This window comes from Struthio camelus, chromosome 25 (assembly GCF_040807025.1).
Source record: "Struthio camelus isolate bStrCam1 chromosome 25, bStrCam1.hap1, whole genome shotgun sequence".
Taxonomy (NCBI): domain Eukaryota; kingdom Metazoa; phylum Chordata; class Aves; order Struthioniformes; family Struthionidae; genus Struthio; species Struthio camelus.
In genome coordinates this window covers 6,158,042-6,183,612 of record NC_090966.1, presented here as the reverse complement: position 1 = coordinate 6,183,612, position 25,571 = coordinate 6,158,042, and the positions used below count along the sequence as shown (strand labels likewise).

At 55.4% G+C, this 25,571-nt stretch overlaps 1 protein-coding gene across 1 annotated transcript; it reads left to right on the top strand.

Moving 5' to 3' along the window:
• On the top strand, nucleotides 1–13,386 carry LOC104148089 (SKI/DACH domain-containing protein 1-like). Its single transcript, XM_068919301.1, has 2 exons — nucleotides 1–2,469; nucleotides 12,217–13,386. The coding sequence occupies exon 1, from the start codon at nucleotides 240–242 to the stop codon at nucleotides 2,442–2,444; it is 2,205 nt and encodes a 734-aa protein (XP_068775402.1). The 5' UTR covers nucleotides 1–239; the 3' UTR covers nucleotides 2,445–2,469; nucleotides 12,217–13,386.
• The last annotated feature ends 12,185 nt before the right edge of the window (nucleotides 13,387–25,571 follow it).

The window sequence follows — 25,571 nt, the reverse complement described above, 5'->3', positions numbered from 1 at the left end:
AGGGGGAAGACGAGGAGTCAAGCCCCGGTACAGGAGGAGGAACGAGGTGTTTGGAAGATGTTGCAAACCATTGACTGGAGCATTTGAAAGGGAGATCGACTGCTTTGGCTTTTTTTTTTCCCCTCCCCCCTCCCCCACCTCTCCTGAGGGGTAGGGATGTGTGATCAGGGAGTGGAAACAAATATGTCCTTATTTTCAATGCCCCCTTTGAAAGAGACAAAGTAAATGCTCCTTGCAAAATGTTCCTGACCTGCGAAGGGACCTTCGGAATTGTTCCAACTACCATGGATTACAATGGGGAAGCCAGGCCGGGGGATTTTCATGCTGGCTATCAAGAAATCGAAGGGATAAACTTGGGATACTTACAGATCAATGGCACCCAGATGTTTGCATTGGCCCAGGTCCTCAGCGACCTGTTTAAGGATATCCCCAGGACCACCATCAGCAAGAAGATGGAAACCTTAAAGATCAAGAGCCGACGCTGCGATCTCAAAGAGCTCCGGACCCTCAAAGCCATCAACTCCGTGCCCACCCGCGCGGTGAAATGCTCGCTCATATCCAAGGCGGACCTGGAGGCTCTCTGCACCTCTTGCAAGAGCCTCAGCCCCCGGAGGAGGAAGAGGAAGAGGAAGAGCAAGAGGAGGGAGCAGCTGCTGCTGCAGGACCCCGGGGAGCTCTTCGCCTGCCCCCGGCCCCAGCTGCTGCCGCCCTGCCGAGCCGGCGGCTGCTGCGGCCCCGAGGCGCCCGGGCGCCCCAAGCTGCCCCCCGGCTTCGGCAAGCCGCGCTCGGCGCCGGCCGCGCTGCTGCCGCAGCCCTTCCACCGGGCCTTCCCCGGCTATGAGAAGGCCCCGCGGGGCAGGAAGGGCTACGGCCTGGCGGGCGGCGGCGGGCTCTTCGCGGGCGTGCTCGGCGGCTGCCCGCGGGACCTGGCGCTGCTGCACCCGGCGGGCGCGCACGCCGCCGCGCAGGCGGCCGCGCTCGCCGAGCCGGGCCGGCGCAAGCGGGGCCCCTGCTGCGCCAAAGGGCTCTTCCCGGAGGAGAAGGGCCCCGCGGCCGCCAGGAAAGGCCGCTCCTCCGTCTTCCCCGGCTCCAAGCGGCAGGGCACCTCCGCCGGCTACTCCAGCGACTCGGACTCCAGCCTGGACTTCGGCGGGTCCAGCCCCGCCACCTCCAGCGACTCGTCGGAGGAGGAGGAGGAGGAAGAGGAAGAGGAGGAGGAAGGGGACACGTCGTGCAGCAGCGAGGAAGGCAGCTCCTCGGAGTCGGAGAGCAGCTCGCTGTGCAGCGGGGACTCGGTGCAGAGCACCCGGTACAGGCAGGCGGCTCTGCCCCGCTTCCAGCCCCAGCCCCCGCGGGAGCCCGTCGGCGACGAGCGAGCCGCGGAGCCGCCCCCGAGCGTGGGCAAAGCCCTGCGCCCCGACCCCAGCCTCCTCTTCCTCTCGCAGCAGCTCTGGGCCAGGACTTTGCGAACATCAACTTTGGAAAGTTTGAGTCCGGCTCCAGCCCTCTGCTCGGGGGCCCAGCCGCAGCCGGAGCTGTACGCAAAGCAGGAGGCCTCCCCTTCCTCCTCCTCCTCCTCCTCCTCCTCCTCCTCCTCTCCCCCTCCCTCCCCGAGCAGCACCCCTGGGGGGGATCCGCAACAAAAGGAAGGAGGCTTTGGGGACGCAGAGCCCTGCGCCAAAGGGAAGGATTTGCACAAAGATGCCTCGAACAATAGAGCCTCGTTAGGCCCCAGTGACCAAGCGGAGAGGCAGATTGAAGCTTTAGCCGGGCGATCTGCTTCCCAAGAGCCTGCCCCGGGCTCAGCCCCTCAGCCCGCAGCTCAGGAGCTGGCAGGGAGCCGCAGCCCGGCGCCCCCCGGGGACCTAGGGGAGCCCAGGAGGGAGCATTTTGACAGGCTCATCAGGCAATCCAAGCTGTGGTGTTATGCAAAAGGGTTCAACGTGGACGGGAAAAGTTTGCGCCACGGAGGGAGGACGGAGCCTTGCAAAGCAGCAGAGCTCAAATCCCCCGGTTCCAAAAGAGCAGAGAGCCCCAGCACCTTGTCAAACAAAGCTTTGAAAGGCAATGGCTCGGAAAGGAATGCCAAGCGCAGACGCCTTGCCAGAGGCGCTGAGGCAGAAAGGCAACAGAGCTCCTCTAAAGGGAGGCCACAAAAGACTCAAAGGAGGAATGCCAAAAAGGGAAACACTCATTGCAAACGCCTCGGCAGCGCTGGGCCAACCCCGCCTAGGAATTCCTTCAGCCTCATGGGCAACTTCCCGTGTATTCCCTCCCTGGTCGTGGGGGAAGATGGGGACCTGTGTCCTGCCTCCTCCCTGGGCGTCAAAAACTCCTGGGCTCTCTCCAAAACTCACCCGCTGTGGAGCTGGCACCTGGGGGGCAACGCCATCCCCGTGCCCCCCAGCCTCAAATTCCGGGGCTATAGCTTGGAGGATCTCTAAGGACAGCGGACAGCCCGGAGGAAAGGTTTCCAGCTGCGGATGAGAGCCGCAATGCGGGCGGCGGGGCGGGCCGGGGCCGGGGCTGGGGAAGGGGCTGAGGCCGGGGGGAGCGGGCCCCGCCGTCCCGCGGCCTGGCCGGGCAGCCCGGGCCGGCAGCTCGCCGGGGGGAGCGGTGCGCGGAGGAGCCGTGCGGGGGCCCGGTGCGGGAGTGTGAGTGTGAGTGGGCGTGTGAGTGGGCGCGCACGGCTCCAGCTGGGCCGGGGGGAAAGGGGCTTCGTCTGCCTGTGTGTGCGAGGCTCCGGTGTCGGTTTCTCGAGGAGTTTTAAGCTAAAACACGCGGTCAAACCCACGGGGCGGCTGATGAATGCCTTCCCCTCTCCCCCCGCCCCGCTGCAGAATGTAATGGTTTATTCCGAGCAAAGCGATTTGGGATAAAAAGTGCAGCTCCGAGGGGGAGGTGAAGGGCTCCTGCCGGGGGAGAGCCGGGCCCGGCGGGGAAGGCATCGCCCCTGCCCCGCTCCTGCCGCCCCGCCACTCGCTCGGCTCCTCTCCCCACCGTCCCTCCCTTCCTGAATGCCAAAAAAAGCTGAAGTGAGGAAAGAATTGATCTAATTTCTCCCCTTTCCTCCATAAATACATTGGATTAAACTAATAATAATCACACGCAGAGAGAAATAATGATGTCATAGAGCATAAACACTCCTTTTTGGTCTGAGTCAATCCCATCAAAATTGGGAGCAGTTATTTCAAATAACTATATTAATAGTAATGTAATGTTTTCTGTCTACTTAAGAGGCAGGAAGAAAATACAAACTTTAAAAAGACCAGGAAATTCTGCTTGCTAAGAGAAAACAGGAGGCTTTGAGAGGAAGTTATTTGAAACTGCTGCATGTATATTAAAAAAAAGTGAGTTGTTTGCTGGATAATAACCCTAACTCAGATAGCCTAAAGGTAGCAGGCCTGTAAAAGCTTTATGGGCACAAGAAATAGGATCCAGGAGCATTAGCAATAGAGTACAGATGGACAATTTGATCTCTCCCGAGCTCCGAAGTGGAATGCGGGGAAGAATGTGGAGGGAATGTCTCTCTTCTCTGTAAAGGAAATAATATCCCAGTTTAACTTTTCTTACAAACCAATGTTTTTGTAACTGGCTCTTTTGACTATTTCTGATGTGATTTCCACCCCACTCTGGCATCAAAGCCCGACGGGCTCTCTGAAGTCGGCTCTGTTTTGGAAATGTTAGGCAAATCAAAGCTGATGTGGGTTTGGGGGGTTTTGGTTTTTTTCTCCCCCTTCTTTTAACAGAAAATATTTTCAGCCCAAGGCCGGGAGATCACGCAGTGCCCTCCATTTCAGCGTGTTGCTTGGGGAATTTATATTTTTCCTCCGTAGTCCTCTTTCCTCCTGGAGAACAATTGGCCCCCACAAAAAAAATCCCTTACAGAGTGCTTTTATTGGAAAGGAAAGGAAAAATGAAAGGAAAGGGAAAGAAAAGAAAGGAAAGAATAGGAAAAAGGAATCATTGCAGAATGAAAAAGAAAATATTCGGCTCTGGCACGGCTGATTTTGATTTTTGGTTTAATTCCATTAGTGGGTTAAAAAAAAAAAGACATGTTTAAGGCCAAGCATATTTTGTATCTATTAAGCCATGTTTTTCTTGGAGATGTTGAATTGTTGCTAAAAGCAATGTTTGTTTTAGTCTGGGTTTTAGCGGGCTTTTTGGTTAACTGAATTTTTTGTTTACTTCACCCCATCTCCCGTTCCTCTTCTGTCAAGCAAAAGAGTGAGATTTCTTCGCGTCCCTGAAATATTCAGGTTTTAACCGTAGCCGCGGACGGTTACCAAAAAATCTCCGTGAGTGTTTAGGGGAGAGCTGCGTTTTCTCTGGCGGGTATGTCCCGCTTTCGCAGTTGGCCTTAAAAACTGCTTTCCAGCCGCCGGGATCGCTTTCCCCGAAGCGGGCGCGCACACACACACGCAAATCACACGCATGGAGGCTTTTATTCCTTCCTTATTCCTTGCAAACTCCCCGCTTTGTCGTCCTGGCGACCCGCAAAGGGGATCTGCAAAGCAAAGGAGAGGAGGAGAGAAAAGGGACCGGCGAGGGGAGAGGAAACAATTCCCCGCCGTTTCGGGCCGGGCCGAGCCGCCCCCGCGCTCCCCTCCGAGCTCCTCCGCGAGCAAACCCGCATCGCGCTAAAAATGTGCTTTTTAGGGGAGGGGGGGAAACCCCCCCCCTCAGCGCTGCAGAGGCTGATGGAGCGGAGGGCTGCAGACGTGCGCCCGCGCGGGCGGGAGCCGCGGCGCTGCCGAGCGGGCGCGCAAGGGGCGCGGGGGCCGCGCGGGGGCTGCGCGGGGGCTGCGCGGGCGGCCCCGCAGCAAGGACCAGGCCGCACACAGCAACTCAGGAATATTTGGCAAGGGAAATAACGCCCGCAGAGAGCTGCGGGTGCGCAGGCGGGTACCGCGGGAGCGGGCGGGCAGAGCTGCGGGGTGTAGGTCCACGTCTATTTATCTCTGTGTATCTATGTGTATGTACGTGTGGGCGTATGGAAAACACAGCTATTAACACCCGGGATGTACGTGCACATATGCATACATTATACGCACGTACATACTTATCTGCTCCCATAAGGATAAGTATGTGCGGGTGTATGTGTATATATCTGTATATAATGTAAAGGGGTTGTAGCAGGGCTGTGAATAGGATACAAAGATACCTCAAAACTTTCCACACAAACACACCTTGAATGGCTCCTCCAGCAGCAAAAACATCCTGTTCACAGGAAAAAAAAAAAAAGAATTATCCCAATTGTTCTTAAACATGTTTCAAAGAAATCGAGCGATCCGGAAAAACAAAGTAATCTTCCTAGCAATCCCCCACTGAAAGACTCCAGAGGGGAGTGGCAATGCATGGAAAGTAAACCGAAAAAAAAGGAAAACCCGAACTGTTATGTGAATTAGCATGTTTTGGACTTCAAAAATGAACAAACACAACTGGTAGTTTGTTGGAAGAAGCAATACCTCTGTATGAAACAAAGAACTGAGAGGATGGGATGGTTAGAGTGCTCCAAACTAGTTCTATTTTTGAGCAAAAAATCAACTTGCATCGCCAAAATATCATAAAGGATATAAAGGCACCTTTATAATGACATTAGTTACATTGCTTTATTTCTAAACGGGTGCAAAACAAGTGAAAAATGATTTTTTTTTCATAAAAAAAGTCTGTGTAGGTAGAAGAAAATTGAAAGTATCTTCTTGTAAAAATAAAGAAAACTTTTTAAAGGGTGCTGCTTTTAAAAATGCAGCCAGCTTTAGACTCAGGAAAATCTCAGCTTGGATACGGTGTGGTGCTTTGTAATCATGGTTCATAAGGGTTTATTTTGGGCGAGGGGGGTTTCAGGGCCCTTTGCTCTCGCTCGGTGTTGCTGGACGCGCAGCCGCGGCTGGCGGGGAGCCCCGGGCCAGGGGCGCCTGCGGGGCCGGGGCGACGGCCTCGCCGGGGCCCGCTCCCGGCGGCGAAAGGCACGGGCCTTCCTTTGGTGTCTGGCAAAAAAGGGAAGAAGCTGATCAGTTTGCATTCGTTTGGATATTTTCATAATTACAAATGTGCATCCCTCTGTCCTAGTCCAATGGGCTTAACAATGCCTGTCGCTTATGTGGGTGCTTCTCTGCTGGACACGGGACCCAGGGATGTTTCTGCCCAGGGATAATTTATTCTCGGCGGGTGCTGTGTGCGGGGAGGGGAGGTAAAAACGTGCAGTTACCGGCGGTAGGTGCAGCCGGCCCCAGGCCTCGGCTGGCTGTGCGCCCCGCGGCCCCCGCGCCGGCACGTCCAGCTGCCGACGCTGCATTTCCCGTGGCTGCTCCTGCCTTGTACCCCGGCCCGAATCACGTGTTTAAAAATATCCACCAAGGGGAGGAAAGAGCCGTCGCCCTTTCCAGCCATGTATTGGGTTTTTCTGTTTAGGTTTACTGTACCTTTATTTATTTGAAGTTGTTGTAAGTATATGACTATGAAAGTGTTAAATCCTGCGTGCAATATGGAATCTAGGCTGAGAAATAAATACGTTTTTTACAGAGCTGGCTGGTACTTGGCCCCGTCGGCGTGCGCGCGCCGGGCGGGCGGGCGGGCTGGGGGGCCGTGCGCTGGTGCGGGCAGAGCGCGACGCGCGCCTCCAGCGCCCCGTGCCACGGCGCTATTTATAGCGGCCTCCGCGCATCTGTGCACATCTGGCTGCCCGCGTTTATTTACGCCTGGCCGTATCACGCCCGCGCGCCCCGGCGCTGCCCCGCAGCTCGCGCCTGCCGGCGCCCCGGCCCGTGCGGGACCGGGCGCGCGTCTGGGGCTGGCTCGCTCGTGCTTGCGTGCGCGAGCGTGCCGGCGCGCTGGGTGTTTGACGGCGGATGAGTGCCACTGCCGGAGCCGGGTGTTGGTGCGAGGCGACGCGTGTTTGTCCTTCGTACGTGTGAGCGCGCGATTGATTGTGCATGCACGTGCTCGGCTGTTTCATGGGGGTGTAAGTGCTTCTCTGGACAAATCTGGCCTGAATTAAACATTTTTTCCCTAAACATTTAATCGGAAATCGATAGCTACTTCCCCCTAATTCGTAGGCCAGACGCGAGTACCCGGAGACTGCTCCCCATGCACGTGTTTCTATTTTGAGGGCCTCGGGAGTTAGTGCCCCTTATGGAAAGAGCACTTAAGATAAATTTTTAATTCTTTGCCATGGAAAGACCGCTGAAGACTGAAAGATGTCGCTGGAGCAGCGTTGGTAGATTTAGCTCCAAACACAAAAAAGATGTAGTGTAGAACCAGCTGCCCACAGGTTAAAAGCGGATTTTATTTGTGCGGTGTGTTGAGAGGGGCATGGAGGTACCTTGGCTTGAACGTGAGTTGGGAAGACTGAAATTCTGACCTGGAGAACAGTTATCCAGTTCTTTCAGGCAGAAAGATCGTTGATCGAAAGCCCAAGGAAACAGAAGGAGAAATGAAATGCCGCCCCCCCGGGCAAGACCTCATTAGTTATGATTAATAACTATGTATTCCTCGATAACCACAAAATCGTCTTATGACCTCACTCCTGCGGGAGGCCAGGTAAAAATCCTCTCCGCCCTTAAAAATCAGTGAAATCCACTTTATACAAGAATATGGATAAGCAAATCACACACGCATCGTTTCAAGCCTCTTTGCAGCCTCTGACAACGTGGGGGTTTTTCCCCCCCTTATTTGTGGCACGGAGGAAAGGAATCAAAGTCAAAATTACTCCCATTTAAAAATATTTAAAACCTCTAAAGGTGACTCTCGGAGATGCCCCCGAGTCCCGACACAAGCCAGAAACGCCAGGCAGGATGCCACTAACCCAGGCCCCAACGGGGGCGATTGCAGCCAAATCACCCCGCTCTTACTATTGCTATCTTTTAAAGAAGGTAATTTAATAATGCTGTTAATTACGTGCAGCGACCAGGACGGGGCTGGCCGGGGAGGGGGATGCGAGCCCCTCGCTCCGGGGATTTGCAGTTCCCGGGGAAGTCCGCGGGCGCGGAGCAAGGTGCGGGACAGGGGGTGCTGGAGGGGAGAGGGGAGGCAGCTTCATTTATTTAGTTTAGTGTCAGGGTGTTAATGATAAATTAGAGAGTAGAGGAGGGGCTCAGTAAAACGGCAAGCTGTGAGAAAAAAAGCAGCGTAACCCCCCGGGCGGGCCGGGCCGGGGCAGGCGGGGAGCGAGGGTGACGCCGGGAGGGGGCTGAGGGATTAAGTGTCACTAAAGGCCTTTCATTTGCCATGTTTACATGCAGTCAATAGAAGAGAAGGGACAAGGGTTTATTGTGAGTTATGAGGCTCTTTCTAACTCCCATGTTATCAATATCGCCCTCTTAAAAAAAAAAAAACACACACACACAAAACCCATTTTTTTTCTTTTTTAAAGAAATTATCTGCCAACCTCTCCGGAAGGTGGGACGTCCCCTGGCCGGCCGGCCGGCCCAGCAACGCGCTTGGGAGGATCTTTCAGCTGTTACATATAAATCTAAGGGCTCAATAGGTGGAGTTTATGCTTTTAGCAATTGAAAGAAATTACCCTAAATGAGGCCATATGGGAAACTGTGCTCATCCTCCCCCTCTCCCCAAAACCAGGGGGAGGATTTCGCCTACCCTTTTGTCAGCCAAGGAGGTTTCGGGGCAGGACGCGGCCCAGCCCGCTCGGCCCCTCAGCCGGGGGGCACCCCCAGGGGCTTGTCCCCTTGCCGGCAGCGGGGCTGCTCCCCCAGGAGGGTTTTGGGGGTCCCCAGAGGGATGCGCTCCAGATGTTTGCCTTAATTTCCCTTTTTTTCCTATAGCCTTCCGCATTGGGATCGCGCAGCCTTCTAATCAGCTGGAAATACCAGCAACTGCCTGGGCGGCTACTTGTAATTAACCATTCGTTACAGCGATTAACCCCCCCCCCCCAAATAGCTGAAGACGCTGCGCAGGAAACTCGGGCTCCTGCGTTAAAGCGGCACGTCGGGGAAAAAGCGGCGGCCCACGGGGACGCGCCGTGAAACCTGCCCTCGCCGAACACCCTCCGCTGCACCCGAAGCCGAGCGCTGCGTGTTGCTGCTGCCTGTAACGCCCGCCTCGACGCCCAGCAAGGGCCTAAGCTGGGGGCTGTTTCAAAACTCTTCTTTAACTTCTCATCAAAGGTTACTTTGGGGAAACCAGAAGGAAAAAAAAAAAAGGGAGGGGAATGACAAAAACTTTGCTGTTAGATTTATATTTTTATATTCTTAGCTCTAACTAATTTTTTATGCTCTTAGCGCCTAACTCGCACGCTCACAGATGCCGGGATTGCTTTTCCCAGTGCAGCGCCGCCAGCAAGCGAGGAAGGTAAAGCCGGTGCTATCGAGGTCCCTGTTTCGGGAGCGCCGATCCCCGAAGAAGCCCGGGCAGTACGAGAGCTGATGGTCCGCGGGGGCTCGGCAAGGTGTCGCCCCTCCGAGCCGGGCCGCGAGCAGAGACGTGGCGGGACGCCGTCCCCCCTCCCCAGCCCTGCGGCTTCCGGGAGCCTTTTCCTCCTGACCGAAGGAGGTTTTGGGCGAAACGGAGTTATTCCAAATCGCTGGTGTGCAATTTGCCCCCTCCGCTGCCGTTCTCGCCGGGGCGGCCGTGCTCGAAGGCTCCCTTCTGCTTCCCAATGGCAAAAGTGTAAAAAAAAAAAAAAAAAAACAAAAACCAAACAAAAAAAACCCCAAAAAACCTCATGCGAGCAAGCAAAATCCCGCAAGGGGCAGCGGCGCAGCCGGCCGCCGGCTCCCGCGCCCCTCCGAGCGATGCTGCGGACCCGGCGGCGCCTTGCTGCCTCCTTTCCCTCGCTTCCGCCCCGCCAACGGCTCTGAGTCTTTACCCGCGTTGTCCCTTGAGGTCCCTGGATGCCCTGCCCCGAGCGAGGGGAGGAAGCTGCTCGGCCGGAGCTGGGGAAGGAGGAGGTCGATGCTGCAGCTCAGCCCCAGGGGGACCGAGGCCGGGCAGGATGCGGCCCTGGTCCTGCTGCAAGGGGGGTCTCCAAGCCGCCTCCCCGGCCCCCGGGGCAGGACTTGCGCCCCCTCCGTGGGGCTTTCAGGGGTTTTCCAAGGAGGTAGCAGGGTTCGAGCGGCCGGCTGTTTACCCCGGCGCTGGGGGCTCCCCCAGGGTGTCAGCTTTCGCCTATCTCTCCCTAAAATCTCGGCGCGTGAACTCTGTGAACCCGCGCGGCGAACAGCTGGGCTCCCCCAGCTGCGGCCCGCCCAGCTGTGCGGCGGGGGGGCCGCGGCCCCTTTCACTTGGAAATGGGCTGCCGAACAACGTCCTGCCCGGTGCTCCGGCCGGCCCCGGGCCCCGCGCGGCTGCTGAGGGTTGGGGTGCATCGAGGGGAGCGCAGCCGGGTGCGGGTCCTGGGGTGCACCGAGGGATGCAGGTGGGGGTGCACGGTCAGGTGCAGGTCCTGGGGTGCACAGCTGGGTGGGGGTCTGGGGTGCACCGAGGGATGCAGGGGGGGGTGCACGGTCAGGTGCAGGTCCTGGGGTGCACAGCTGGGTGGGGGTCCTGGGGTGCACCGAGGGGTGCAGGCAGGGGTGCATGATCAGGTGCAGGTCCTGGGGTGCACAGCTGGGTGGGGGTCCTGGGGTGCAGCAAGGGGTGCAGGTGGGGTTGCACGGTCAGGTGCAGGTCTCAGGGTGCACTGAGGGGTGCAGGTCAGGGTGCATGGTTAGATACAGGTCCTGGGGTGCAGCAAGGGGTGCAGTCAGGGTGCATGGTCACATGTGGGTCCTGGGGTGCACTGAGGGGGTGCACGTTGGGGTACATGGCTGGGTTTGGTCCCCAAACCCCTTCCCCTGGGAAAGGGCTGCCCTGGTGTGAGCCCTGGGGCAGGGACGCGACAAGGGCTGATTTCTATGCATCTCCACAATTTGCAGTATCTTACCTTCGGTTTTTAATTACGTATTTATAGGGGAGATTCTTGTCTGTTGTGCACTATGCTTCCCATTATTTTCACTATTAATCCTGACTACTCCTGCAATTATAACCGTCATTTCAGCACTTAGTCTTTCAAGAAAAGTGCTAGTAGTGGGTCTTTGCAAAATACTTCCGTGGAGGAGGAAAAAAATCCGTTCAGTTAATAGCATTTAGTGACAGATAATCGTTTGGGCTAGGCTGTCATCGGGCCTCCTAATACCTGAATAATTAATGTCATACCTTTTTTTTGTTTTCCCCCTTTTCAAATATTAACATGTTTGGAGTCCTTGTCACAAGTGAACACCCCTTGTTGAAATTAATTGTCAGTAGAGATAAGTAGAGGCACAGGGTTTTCAAAATTGATTTTTTTTTTTTTTTGCAAACGTGAGAAAAATCTGCACAGAAAGACGATACCCTGGAGCTATTCTGCGCTCTGTGTAGTACCAACTTGCTGTACGTAGTAAGGGGTGAAGGCACGTGCACGCGGGTCGCACGGGTGCTGGCGTGCACGCGGGTACGCACGCGTGGGTGCAGGTCCGTCCTTCGACGCGCCGGCGCAGGGACCGGCCGTGGCGCTGCGGACCGGCTGCTGCCCCCAGCACAGCCCCCCGCTTAAAACCACCCCCAATGCCCAGCCGGTCCCGAGCGATGCCGCTGCGGGCCGTTGCTCTCGGGGAGCCTTTGGGATTAATTCAAGAGCAGGGCAAGGGCAGGAGCGGCACGGCTGCAGGGGAGGCGGGTTTCTGCCGGGAAACCCCTCTGCATCTGGAGGCAAAGCCGGGAGACGGGGAGAGAGACGCGGGGTCATCCGAGCGAGAGCTGCCATCCGGGCAAATCGAATGACGCCACCCCCGCTATCCTCCCCGTATATATATTTATAACATCCCAAGGGTGTAGCTCTGTCTCTCTTGGTTTAAAACAAAACCAGACAAGAGTCTTGAGGGTCAAAAGGGAGGTGGGGGAGGGCTTTTCTCTACCTACCCCCAGACAAAGATCCCTTTGAATCTAATCAAGCAGAAAAGCAACCCCTTTCCTGTGTGTTTTTGTACGAGGGGAGAGGGGTTAGAGCTGCCCTGGAAGGTAAAAGGAAAGGAGATCCCATTTTTCCTTCCAACAATGAGATCTTTATAAATGTTCTTAAAAAAAAAAAAATCGCCGGTGGACGGGGGAGGATGTTGCTGTTTTCCCCCCTTAGCGGCGCGGGGGGCGGCGGGGCTCGACGCAGGCGCCGGGGCCGGGCTGCGAGACGCGGGCACGCAGGCCATGGCTGCAATTTGCCTTTTTTTAAATCTTTTGGGGAAGGGAAAGGGGGGCTTTTCCAGTGCTTTCCTCCTGCTCTGCCATCCTCGCTTTCGGCGAAAGGTGCCGGGCAAGGCGAAGACTGCCGGGATCCAGCGCAGCCTGGCGACGAGCGGTGCCGGAGCGCGGACCCTCCGGCTTGCAGGTCTTCGCCTTTGGCTCTGTCCGCTGCGTTTCGCGGAGGAGATCCTCGCTGCAGAGCATCTGACCCCGTTTCCAACCAGATCAACCGGAAACCTGTGCCGAGGCCCTTCTCCCGCAGGCTGCCGAAGCCCGGGCGAGGGGCCCCGAAGCCCTGTTTGGCTGCAGGATTTGTTGATGCAAAACACTCTCCGGGTGGAGCGATGGTGCCTGGAGCCGCAGCGAGGGGCCGGGAGTCCCCCCGTTTCTTCCCTCCCCGATGCACCCAGGTCCGTGGCGCAGACGAGGCCTTAGACACCGCTTTTTGTACCCTCGTAACCAGTACTGCCTGACAGTGATTTAAGCTCATCAGCGTAACCTCCCCGTGTCAATGCAACAAGACTCACAATATAAGCGTGTACATCAAGTACAGCGCTGTTTCAGCTATAAAAGCACTTTTAAGCTGATGTTAATGGCAGCGTAACAACGTTGGATTGACTCGAGTTCAGGCAAACGCCTACCGAAAGCCTGTTGGAGAGAAGCTGCCGCGGTATTTATTGCAAAGCATGACGGCGGAGTCGTCGCCGCGAGGCCGCGCGCACCTCGGCCCGGCCTGAGCTGTTTTGCATTTACGTGCAAAGGTTTTGCATCCGCCTCTTGCGCCGCTTCAGCCCAGCTCGCGCGTTTGCGGTTGCCCATTCGGTTGCCCACCAAGCGGCAGGGCTGGCTTTGAGGATTGCTTCCCGCTTTTCCTTCGTCTCGCCACCGCAGTTTGCCGTCCCCGCGGCTCCGCCGGCCGGAGGCGTCGCGGCAGAGCCGGGCACGTTAAGTTAACGCTCTTTGAGTTGCTGTGCCCGGCCGGCTCGCGAGGCCACCGCGAGGTTTCCCCAACCCAGACGCTTTCAGCTGCAGGGAAGCGGCCAAAGCTGCAGCTCTGTAACTGCCGTATACACACGTCCACGCCAGCGTTTGCATCACTTTGACTATTTCAGTGGAAAATTTATTACCTACATATAACCAATTTATATAAACCAATATAAAAATGGTGCTGGTAAAACACTCGGGACGCACAAGATGCTTTTTTTTGGGACAGACGGGTGCAGGTCCTCTGCGGGGCCGTGCACCTGGGTTTAGGATGTGCCCGGACCCCCCGAGCATCGCACAGCTTAATGGTGCGGGTGTAAATCACCTCGTGACAAGGCGAGCTCGGGTTGAGTCTCAGCTTTGAGCCTAAAACGGGAGAGCAGGAGGGCTGGTTGCCTGCGGGGGCGCGTGGACCCCGGGCACGGCCAGCGTTAGCTGAGCCATGGCCCTGGGCGTCCCCAGGTGTCACCCGGGGCCCCTCACCCCCCCAAACCGCAGCCCCGACCCTGACGCTTGGTCGCGTGGCCCCGGGGGCAGGAACGCTGTTCCTGGTTAGTCCGGTGGTGGCCGGGCACATCCTGCTCCCCTCTTACAAGGCTTCGAAAACCTGAATTTACGACGCATTGACTAATCTTTCCCCCGCAGCAGAGGTCCAGCCTGGGCGGTGCAAGGACCCCTGGGGGCCGGTGCCCGGCTTTGGGGACAGTCCCAGCGCCGGCTCGGCAGGACACCTTCCCTCCTGCGTTTGCTCAGGCTCTCTGGCCTGGGAGGGGGGTTCCTGGGATGGTTCTTGCAGCAACCTCTCGGTGGCTTTTGGAGGTACCCTGCTCCCGGACCGCTGGCGGGACAGTCCCCGGCGCGTTGGCTTGGGTGCAGCCCCAAACCGCTTCCACGCCTGGTCCCAGAAACGGCCAGCTCTCCTCTTCCCTTCCCCATGCTCCTTCTTCGCTTCCCATCTTGCTCCAGGACTTTTCCTCATCTTCATCCACTTCTCCTTAGGGGGTGGCCAGCGCCTTGCTCCCGCCCTGGTGCTAATCCCACTTCAGTACTGGGGTATTTAAAAATAAAATAACTATCATTAAAGAAAAAGCTATAAAAATAAATAAGCAAGCTATTATTGCAATTCCCCAGTCCCCCAAAGCCCCAGTCCTGCAGGCAGGTCCTCGAGCATATCCCAGGACCGTCGGAGGGACGACATCGGAGCAGGAAGTCCTTCCAGATCCCGTGGAGATCCTGTTGCGAGCTTGGGGCTTTAGCAGGAACTGTGTATATGAACACAGACACATGTACACACACATTTATCTATGTATTTATATTTGTATGTCCCCCGACTCTGCTTAATCCATCTATTCATGTAGCAGCAGCTTTTTATTTGACTGCTATTTATACTTTCCCATAGGCTTTAAAGCCTGGAGGGACCGTGGCTGTCGTTCTCCACGAAAGCCCTTTTTGCATTACCAATATCAGACATCCTTGCAGTTTTCCACGTTTCTTTGCGAACAGCATTTTTCCAGGAGGGGGAGGCAAGGTCCTACCACGGAGACGGAGGAGCTGGAGCTCCAGAGGACCCAGGCTAATCGTTTTGCCACCGGAGCATCAGCCGCCAGCCGGTATGGGTGAGGCCATCCGATTCCCTCTGTGCTACCCACCGGCATGCTTTGAGCACTCACTCTGGTATTTCGAGCAGGAACTTTTATTGCACCCGAAAGCTTTCCCTGTTCTTCCGCACCCCGTTTGCAACCGCGTGCACATGCACTGCTGTCGCCCTGCCGCAGGCGCGGGTACCGTCAGCGGGGACAGGCCCGCGGGCGCTACGGCGTGGTGCACATTAAATAACAGCTCCAGCCACTGCAGCGGCCGCAGGGGAGGCAGCGGGGGCTCGTGCAGGGGAGAGACGGAGGGCACAGATGCCCTTCACGGCCTTCTGCGTGACCTTGAGCGCGTCTTTATTTTTCACGTTGTCCTTCGTCCCCTTTGCTCACGAGACCAGCAGTTTCCAAGCTCTCAGCCTGCAGCCTGGAGATGAGGACCCCCCACTTCGTGCAATTAAGCCTCCCGATAATAGACTTGTTTTCCGAGTTACCCTTCACGGCTGCCTGAGAAGTAGCCGCAGAGCCACAGGGGACTGCGGGCCGCTGCCTGGAGATGCCCTGGAGCAAACTCAGCTCTCTGGGTGCAAGCAGCTCCCGCTTGCGCACCGAGCACTGATCGCAGCAGTGGCTGAGGGGGCCTTGATCCCAGGGTGTGTGTGTGTGTGTGTGGTTTTTTTTTTTCTTTAAGTGTTGGAGAAGCCTGATTAAGAGCTGTTAACATTTGTGTAAGCTGAGGCAGCTGGTGCTTGCGAGCCCTGCCCACACGGTGGCAATATCTGCCCAGCAAGCGGGGAGCTCCTGGGTAAGGGCTGGGCTCTGGCTCTTCTGGGGGTGCTGCTGCTCCTGGAGGGCCTGCTTGCACAGGTAGAGGTTTTTGTTGCCCAGGTATGGGGTTTTGCTTTGTGCTCAGTGTAAGGGGGTGGGTGGGGGTGGTGTTGCAAGCCTCTGGAGGGTGAGCTGTGAGAGGTCCTGCCTTAGGGCTTCTCCCCTTGCAGAGCCATCCCTTGGGCTGGGGGTCTGGTAGGCTGCTTGTCCTGGGTGAAGTGTGGTGGATGTGTCCCCTAGCAGCAGGAGCCTGGATGTGAGAGGGTGGGGGGGGACTTAGGGCCCCTTTCCTTGTCTTCCCCTGGCCTCCAAGCTGTCCTGTGCTGTGGGGCTCTGTCCTGAGCTGTGGGGTGGGTGGCTTTTGGGGGTTGTGTGAGAGCAGCTGGGCCAGGACTGGCATCTTGACTGGCTGCTGCAAGTGACATGAGCAGAAACATCTCAGGAGGTTTTGCCTTTCAGTAGGAGCTGGGTGGTCAGAGCAGCCTGCTTTCTCCTGCTCTAGCTTTTTCCAGCAAGGGCAGGCTGTGCTGCCAGGAGCTGGTGCCTGGCTCTGGGAGGAGCGGTGCCTCCTGGTGCAGGGTGAGGCTGGTGGCCCTGGGGAAGGTCTGGAGGGAATGAACTGCCCCATGCAAGAGCTGCCTTTGCCTGTCAGCCCTAGGGGTTTCCTTGGTGTGACCCTGCTGGCAGGGTGCTGGTGACTGCCACTGCCTTTGGTATTTTGTAGGAGACTGAGACCTGGAGCAGCCAGAGAGGGATGTGCTGGACCTTGCTCTGAAATCAGCTGGGTGGTTTGGGGTGAAACAGGAGCCTTCTCCCACCACCCAGCCTGAGTCTTGCTCCAAACAAAATCCTGAGGGCTGCTGGTTCACCCAGAGCCTCTCTAACGCCCATTGCACTGTTGTATGGCAGCTACTGCAGAGTTTGGGAGTGATGAATTATTCTGAGCCCCCTTCCAGGCTGCGACCTGCCCTGCTCAGTGGTTACTAATGTGTTTCCTAGGCCACGAGTGGGAACGGGAAGCTTTTCTGCTGTGAGAATAGAGATTTTTGAAACACTTTTCTGTTCTCACCTAGGGTTTAAAAAGTCAAAATGTTAATGCAAAATCTGCCAGTGGAAAATCCACCGAACTATCTGGTTCCTGAAGGTTTTTTCCCTACCATATCAAAATGTTAAGTTGATCTCTCTTATTCCCTTAACACTCTTTGCCTATAAATTACATTGTGAAACAAAATGTTTTGTAGTTCAAAAAAAATTCCAGCATGCTTCTCATCCTTTAACTGGAAAAATTTATCCAGACCAATTATTTCAGGCAAATGAGCCCAATCTCAATGAGTTGGAATTTTCTATGAGAAATATTTAATGAAAACATTCCCAAACAGCCCTACTGTCAGCAACTAGCAGATGTGTTCCTGTTCATCAGCCCGAATGCTCCAGACAAGTCGAGCAGCAGCCTTGGGCTGAGCTTGCTCTGTGCTGGCCTGGGTCTAACTGAGCTCAGCCCGGGGGCTGGCATCAGGATTAGGGGTTTCGGGTGCGGGGATTAACCATATAAAGGCGAAGGGGCTGTTCGTGCTGTTGCCTGCCTGGCCTCGTGCTGTGCGTTTGGAGCTTGGCTCCGTGCGCCTGCAGACTGGTGGGTCTCCCAGCCCCGTCCCTGCTCAGACCTTGGCAACGTGCTCCCTGGGAATGCAGGGACTCCTGTTTTTGGAGCATCAGGGCTCGTGGCTGCCTTTTCTGTGTGCTTGTTCGTTATTCACTATTTTTGGGGGCTGAACTCTGTGCCTTCTATCCTTGAGCTGCTCCAAGGCAGGAGTCAGGTTGTTGCCCTCGTTGGTGTTAGGTGGGACCTGGAGCTGCAGTTGTGCATTTACGGTAGGTGAGGGGCCCTGTCCTGCAGGCATGGAGAGGACAGGCTGAAGGACGACGATGGTCTCCACCTTGCACAAGAGGAACTGAGGTGCTGGGATGTTTCTCAAGGCCAAATACAGTGAATGATGGGACTGGCACCCATCTTCAGGTCATCACCCCAAAGGGATGAGGCTACCCTGGGGTTTGCTGGCAGCACCCCAGTGCGCCTTAGCTGGGGAGCGGTTGCCCTGCTGGGAAAGCTGCTGTTTCCAGGCAGCTGCTTTGGGGGCAAGAGGGGTCCGGATCACCCTTCTCCCTCTGCAGATCTACTCGTATCCTCCCTCCTTCCCCGATGAGGCTCTGTAGACAAAAGCCGTATCAACCACTTTTATTTCAAAACACGAAATAAAATTAACTAGGGGGAAGAAGGGGGAGCGAGCGCTGGTAAAGAGCACCAAATTGTGTTGCTATGGAAACGGGAGGAAAAGCCCAGTAGCTGATGCTCTCCTGGGGTTTAGGGCCGGCAGTACCAGGCAAGATGTTTTCTCATCTCTGATTCTTTCTTCTTTTTTTTCTTTTTACTTTCCCCCTTACCCCTCATTTTTGAAAATTTTCTCAGTGACTTTGCACTGGCCAGGACTGTGGGACTGTGCCCTCTAGTCACCTGCAGAGCAGGGACCGTCCCCTGTGCGCTGCCAGGCTGTATCTCCTTCCTGCCACCGGCTGTGGGGGCTGCTCCATCTCCATTGCTGGGTTTGGAGAATGCAAGAGCCTGGGGAATTTTGTCCACCCCCCTGTCCTGTTTCCTCCTGCTGTGCCTCCCTGCAACAGCTCTACTTTTAGCACTGTTGCATCTTGGACTATAATGCCCAGCTGCTGGACGTGTAGATTGTGGCAGAGTTGAGGAGGTGGGTGCAAGCCCTGCTGCCTTGTTGCAGTGTACTGTAGGGCAGCAACCTGTGCTGTCACCTGTGGATCTGGACAGGTAAGAGTCTGCCACCAGCCACTGAACTGTCACTTCTGTGCTTAAAGGTATTTTGCTCAAAGTAGAGGGAATTGTAAACTCTTGACTTCAGGGAGCCATTGATTGAAATCCCTGCAAGGCCAATTTACCCACTGATCACTCCAAAAATTAAATCACTTCAGCCCATGCTAGAAGTTGCAAACAGACAGAGGCCCTTGCACAGATGCTCGCAGCTGCGAGAGCCAGCGGCTGCCTGGGGAGCGTTCCCCTTGCAGCGCGGGGGCTGCTGCATTCTGCCCCAAAGGCAGCTGCGTTGCACTGGGCCTGGAAATAGTTGGCAAAGTATTTAGGGGAGGGGAAAAAGTGCTATGGAAAGTAATGTTTAATTAGCCCCAAGAGGAACATTAATTGGCGGTCCTAATTTGAAGTGTTGCCAGGGTCTGTTGTAGTCTTACCATGTTCAGCATAAAATGGGTGTAGAAGCTAATTTGTAGGTCATGCTGATTAGATTGCATATGTAGGGCTGCAATACCTGAGACTGGGCAGCATCGGGGATGGGAATGGGCTGAGGGTCGGGGACCCCGGCCACCTTGGGCTTCCCTTTCCCTGTCCTTTGCCTCCTTGCCTCCCCCTGAACAGCGATTACTCCATCACTTTGGTTTGCAAAGTGCACTGAGCTCCTGGTTCGAATTAAACAGGGGAGGGAAAGGCTGGGGCTGGTGGCCTGTATACTCCTCTAATGCTGGTTATTGCCCAAAGCCGGGCAATGCTGCCATCCCCCTACTACATAAGTGCGTTGAGCAGCTATTGATGAATTTGTATGCACAACAACCTGGCAGGAAAAGGCTGTTTTTCTCTACTACAGAGGTAAAGAGCTGAGGCAGGCAGAGGTGATATAGCTCGTCCTGGGAAGCAGGACAGCCTGTGCCGCCCCATGCTCTGGTCCCCATCCCTGGGCAGGGCATGCGGCAGGTGCTAGAGGAGCTGCGGGAACCCAAACCGGCCCCAGCCTGGGGGAGCTGCTGCCACCCCATCCTCCAGCCCGGGTAGCAGCACGCATGGCAGGGGTGCACGCCCTGTCTCCTCTCCATCCTCCTGCAGCCGGTTTCTATAGCGACCGGGTACCTGGCTCTCCCCACGATCCTGCCTTGCATCTGATTCTCATTCACGGCATCACCCTCCGGAGGCAGTGGGACCAGGAGCAGCAGCCCCACAGCTGGGGAGCATGCATGGGAGGAGGAGGGTCTGCGCTGCCCTGCCAAAATGTAGGCATGCCTGCACACCTTGGCTCTGGTGTACGTACTGCTCCTCGCAGCAAGGCTTGTGTATAAATAGGTGCTTGTCCCACACCTGCAGGTTTTCGCATGTGCAGACAGGCCTGCACACCTAGTGAGACCCAGGATGGTCCTGGGTGGGTTTGTCCTTGACCTGGATGTCGTGCCTGGTCTGGGGCATCAGTATCTCTTTGCAGAGGTTGGAGAAGCTTAGGCAAAATGCAGCTGCTCCTGTTGGAGCAGGAGCCTCTGCAGCCAGCACGAAGGCTTTTGCTGGGTGCTGATTTTTGTCTCTCCTCCTCCTCCCAGGAGGAGGCTGGCTCCTCAGCCTGGCATGAGGGAAGCACTGGAGTTCATGGCTGGTTGCAGCAATCTGGGGGACCCCAGGTAGGTTGCTTCCCCCTTTTCCTCCCGTGCTTTGTGGGTGGCTTTAGTCTGCACACTCTCAGCAAACCTCCCAGGGTGCTATGCCCAACCTCTCCCTGTGTCTGGAGAGTGGTCCCCAGAGAACAGCACAGATTTATTGCATTACAGCATCAGAAAGGCACTGGCCACGTAAGTGGGGTTCACCCCAGCTGGCCAGGAGCATGGGGCCGGCTGCAGCCCTGCTGTCTGCAGAGTGGCTATAAACCACTCTGCATTGCAGAAACAAACAGCCACCCTGGACCCTGCACGGTCGCAGCTGCTGCCGGCACAGCGCTGGAGCAGTGTGGAGAGCGTGCCCTCCCTGCGAGGGTTCGCCAGCCTGGATGAGCTAACGCTCCTGAATAGAGTTATGAACATGATCAGCAAACAGCTGACAAGCAGCTCGGTGGGGAATAAAGGTTACAGGAGGTAGGAGACTTGGGTCTAGTTCATTTGTTCAGCTTATGCTGAGCAGTTGACATGAAGAAAGAGTTTGCCTTTGAAAGGGAAGGGAAGTCCTGTCACTGTTAGGAGCAATGGTTTGCTGCTTTAAAAAGCAAATCAGTCCTAGTAGTTTCCAGGCAGCATCTTCCCTGTGTGTGCAGGAATAACCTTGCCTATAGCTCTTGGATGCTGCTGGTATCTTGTGGCAGAGTTCACCAACAGTGTTACTCAAGTCAGTGAGAGCCAAATACCCCCCAAATGTGCTAATGAATGGTTATAAAAAGAAAAGCCTTGCACTATTTTTCCCCTATTTGAAGTACTTTGCTACTTTAAGAGCAGCCCTGTCTGTTCTTCCAGGACTGTTCCTTTCCCACTGCAATTGCTGTGGGAGGAGTTGGCTTGCACCGAGGGTTTCTCCCCTGAGATGCTGGTGCGGGGAGCAGCGGTCCCTGTTGCACTGGGTCACCAAGAGCTCGCTGAGCCCCTCGGTCTGGGTTCGTGGGTCTTCACCTCTGTGCAGCTCCATGCACCGGTCTGGTTAGCTTTGCTAATGACAGCACTCTGCTGGTGATAGATGTGCTTGGGGAGATGCTTGCTTCTGAAAGGCATAAAGCCTTTGGTGACATAGCTAATGTGGAATTGCAGGAAGGGAGAGCTGGAGAGGACCTCAAAAAGGGATTTATCTCCTGCCCCAAGGCAGGATCAACTATTCCGGTATAATTCCTGACAGATATTTGTCTGCCTTGTTCTTAAAAGCCTCCAGTGGCGGAGACCCTGCTGCCTCCCTGGGCTGTCTGTTGCAGGGCTCTAATAGTCCTTATTAGAAAGTTCTTTTTCTTACCATGTAGTCAAAACCTCCCTTGCTGCAGTTTAGGCCCATTATTTCTTGTCCTTTCCACAGCAGACATGAAGGACTGGATTATTCCTTCCTTCTGCCGCTGCTCTTTGTGTAAAAGACTTTTTCATCGTGTTCTCTCTAGTCTAAACAAACCCCAGATCCTTCAATCTCCCTTCCGTGGCCGTGTCTGCAAGACCTCTGATCACCTGCACTGCTGTCCTTGGAGCTTTTCCAGCTGGTCTGCAGCAACGGTGCCCGAGACAGAGTTGATGCAACGCTGATGCCTTTTTTGCAGGTACCTGGTGCAGTGCCATCTCCCTCGGTGCAAAAGGAGAGGATGCTGCCTCTGTCTGCACAAGGCTCCGTAGTTGTGGGCAGAGAGGTTGGTCCTTTGGGCTTGCCTTGTTCCCTGCTGGCTTTATCCAGGATTCCTCTTTTCCCATTAACTCTCCAGCCTCCCACTCCCTGTTTATGCTCCTCTTCCAGGCTGTGCTCTCACTCACTTTCCCCGTCGGTTGCAGCTCCTGGACGGCGGCATTTGCCCACCCCGCGCTGCCGGGAGCTGCCCGTCTCCTGCCACTTCCATCGCGGGCACCGAGTGCTCAGTCTGTCACTTGTTAGGCTGCAGCTCCGATTTGCATGTTTAATGTTTAATCGCGAAGCAGCCTGACAGATCTCTTCCCTCTCTTCAGCGGTTTGTAGCGTAATGATTGTTTTGTTTCTGGATGTCAGCCTTGCAGGAGGCAGCTTGCCGATAATTCAGGAGAAGCAATTGGGAGTTCCTCCACACCCACCCCGCTATTCTTCCGGGCCTCTTAAATAGAGCTACAAAGTGTGTATTTTTCAGTCATGGTAATTATTGATATTTAAGGGGGCTGGCATCCCCACTCCTTCTCCCCTCATCTCTACTGCGATGAGCTCAGTTACTGGGATCTTGGTTTCCCCCATCGCAGGCACTTCATCACAACTGCAGGTGGAGAGGTGAGAACTCTTGCTTCTTCTGCAATTTTCACCTTTAACAGGCAAAATCACTCCGATCCACTCTGACTGCAACCCGGTTCATTCTGCCTCTTCTTCGGCCCACGTGATTCACCACTATTCTGTGGTCCGATATTATGGCTCGCCAACGTTTTCATTAGGGAGATCAGTGAGCCATATCATCTTGGTGCCCTCCTGGTTATTGAAAACCCATAAATAATGCTGAGTCCTGTTGCGTCGCCAGGGCAACAGGAGCAACCATCAGGGTGTTTTTGTGCAGAATTCCCTAAATCTGTCACTGAAGCAAGTTCTAGGCTTATAAACTCCATCTCTCTCCTTCTTTGCAGACCTCTGTTACAGAGCTGGTGCTAATGATTGTGTGTGATCCCAGCTGGGCCGGGAGCACAGCACCAACCCCAAATCGCCCCTGGTCTAAGCGATGGGTTCACGACTTCCTTTGGCTCTGGGGGGGGATTCTTCAGGCTTAGCCAATGAAATGTTTAGGCAGTAATCTCTGTTTTATATAGCTGCTTTATATAGTGAATGAACCTAATTCTTCCTTCCACTGAGCATGAAAAAAATACTTGGCGCACCTCTGGCGGTAAGCAGGTCTGTGATTCCCTCTGCACGCAAGACCTGCTCTATGGCAGCTCTTTGCACCTCCAGGAAGTGTTTTGCACCTTGATTTCTCAGGTGGGTTGCCCACTTTACAGGGCATTGATGACGGATATTGAGTTTTGGGTGAGTTTTTGCTGTGAAGAGCTCAGCAGCGATGCTGAGTGCTGTCTGCGTCGGGCAGGCCTGGCCTCTGGTGCTGACGTCTGCGTGCAGGTGCTGTCGATGGGCACCGCGAACGAGTGCTGCTTCTCCTGCTCCTGCTGCACTGATGGGAGCTTTTTTGGGTAAGACTGACACAAATTGTTTTCCTATTATAAAATTGCTAGCAATTCACCTCAGTGTGAACTCTGTAGCGAGGTATCTTGGGATTTATCCCCCCTGCTGCCTCCTTCGGCTCTTGCACGCGCGTTCTCCCTTGCGAGCTGATTTCATCCTGCTTTGCTCTCCCCTCGGCCATGTTTGCAAAAGGGAAGGCACCTAAGTGCAAGCACGAGGACGGCTCCGTCTCTCTCCCTCCCTCTTGGCTAATGCCAGCTCTGGCCCCATGGGATAATGGGAGGGGGAGAAGCAATTGGCTGTCCCAATTGCAGCTGCAGTGCCCTCGCAGTGGAGATGAGGCTGTTCCCACCTTCCCACCCTGCCCGAGTCTGGGCATGGGCCCAAACCTGAACTGTGGATTGTGCAGCAAGACAGTGGGACCATCCATTCCCACTGCCTCAGCACCCGGCGCTGGCCTCCCCGACACTCCTCCCAGCCCCGCTCCCACTTTAGGCTCTGCTGCCCCTGGAACATGACTACTTTGCTGTATTTTTTTTTGGAATGAAGTGGCATCGAATGGGCTTGTTGGAGAGTTAGTTTCTAGACAGGTTGAACTAAGGGTGGGAGCATATGAGCACTTTTTTCTATTATCTCCTAGCTTGGAAGAACTGTTCCCTTCTAGCTCTTTCCCCTGCTTGGCTCTGAGCTCTTTAGGGATAATGTGCTGGCTTCTGGCCTTCAGAGGCGAAGCCAGACAAAACATGTGCTCCTTCTATTCGCTCTGCGAATCGCTCCTTGGTGCCTTCTCTGGCAGCTCCTTGGTGCTGGCCAGCAGCGTCTGCCGGGAGCCAGCCCTGGCCCCCGGTGTCCCTGACTCCCAGCTGTGTGCCAGATTTCGCACAGAAATATTGAACAGACCCATTTGGGGAGGATGAGGCTGTTCAGTTTACTCTGTCTCGGTACCCAGCTCTTATATGAGCACAGAGCACAACAGCTTGTGGTAGCCTCCCAGCCACCCACCTTCCCCGCGAGGCAGGCGAGCATGGATCGCCCAAAAATAGCGCTAAAGAGTCTCGGAGGAAGCATATGGCAGATGGGACTGCATCCCCGGCTATCGGGTTTTCTGTCAGAGCTTTAACTGCCTGATCATCCTGCTTCCTGAGCTTTAAACTCCTGTGCTATTCCCCCTTAGCAGGGGGATAGACTTTGACTGTTGGGTTAATGCCTGTGAGGGCTTCTGGGGACTTTGAGGACTTAAGCAATATGGAAGGCAGATTAGGGAGGTTTCCGCGGCGTTTCAGAGCTGTGGTGCCTTTTGGAGTCTCCTTAAAGCGGAAGCACCTCCCCGGCAGCGGGGGGATTAGCTGGAGGAAGCCAGAAGAGAGGGATCATGATGCTGCACAGGAGCCTCCCCAGATTTAAAACTGCAAATGGGGCTTTATTACATACCATCCTGTGGTAAAGATCTCCTAATAAAGTGCTCATTACAGCAGTCTAGGTGCTTTCCTCTGATTGCTTGCGGGTCACAAAGTGGGCCAGGCAGCTGAGCCAGGTTATGGGGCAGCCCTGCCGGCTGGGCTGAGCTACTGGCCTCAGAGCATCAGCCGTGCTGGAAACACCGGCAGCTTTGCTGGCTCCTCCATCTCTTCTGTCCTTTTTTTTCTCCTTTGTTAATCTGAGAGCTGTGTCCTGCCATTGGGCTGCAATCTCCTGAGACAGCAGTTGACTTTTGGGCCCTCTGGGACACCCTGTGCTGCACCAGTATGAGTGATGCAATGTGCAGTGCAAAATACAGTGTGCTCCCTTCAGGTCTCGCTAAGGGACCTGCTGGCCAGTGGTGGCACCAAGGACAGGAGGACCCCAGCCTGTGCTCGATGCTTTTTTTTAATTTAAAAAAAAGCAAAAGCACCTCATGCCCTGGCAATCACAGCGGGCTCCTGCACAGCCTCTCGCACCCGTTATCTGTCCCCTGCAAACACCAGTGATGTTAGGCCTGGGTATACCCAGAGGATGCAGGTAGGGCTACCGCGAGCTGGCATGGCAGATGTTCTTGCTAGATATAGGTGCACGCGGGCTGCCGCTGTCCTTGGCTCTGTTACTAGAGGAAACAAACTTGCATTTAAGCAAGGACTGCATGCAGGATTTAATTAGTTGTGGCTGGCAGGACGAGCCTTGATAAGATCATGCTGAAGGGGAATGCGGTTGGCGTTTCTCTCCTAAATGGCATCTTATTGGGAAGGCCTTGGTGGCTCAGGTGGATGCGGGGTGCGCGGGTCAGGGTCGGGAGCATGTACGTGCCCCATCCGCATTGCCTCACTGCGGGTTTGGTT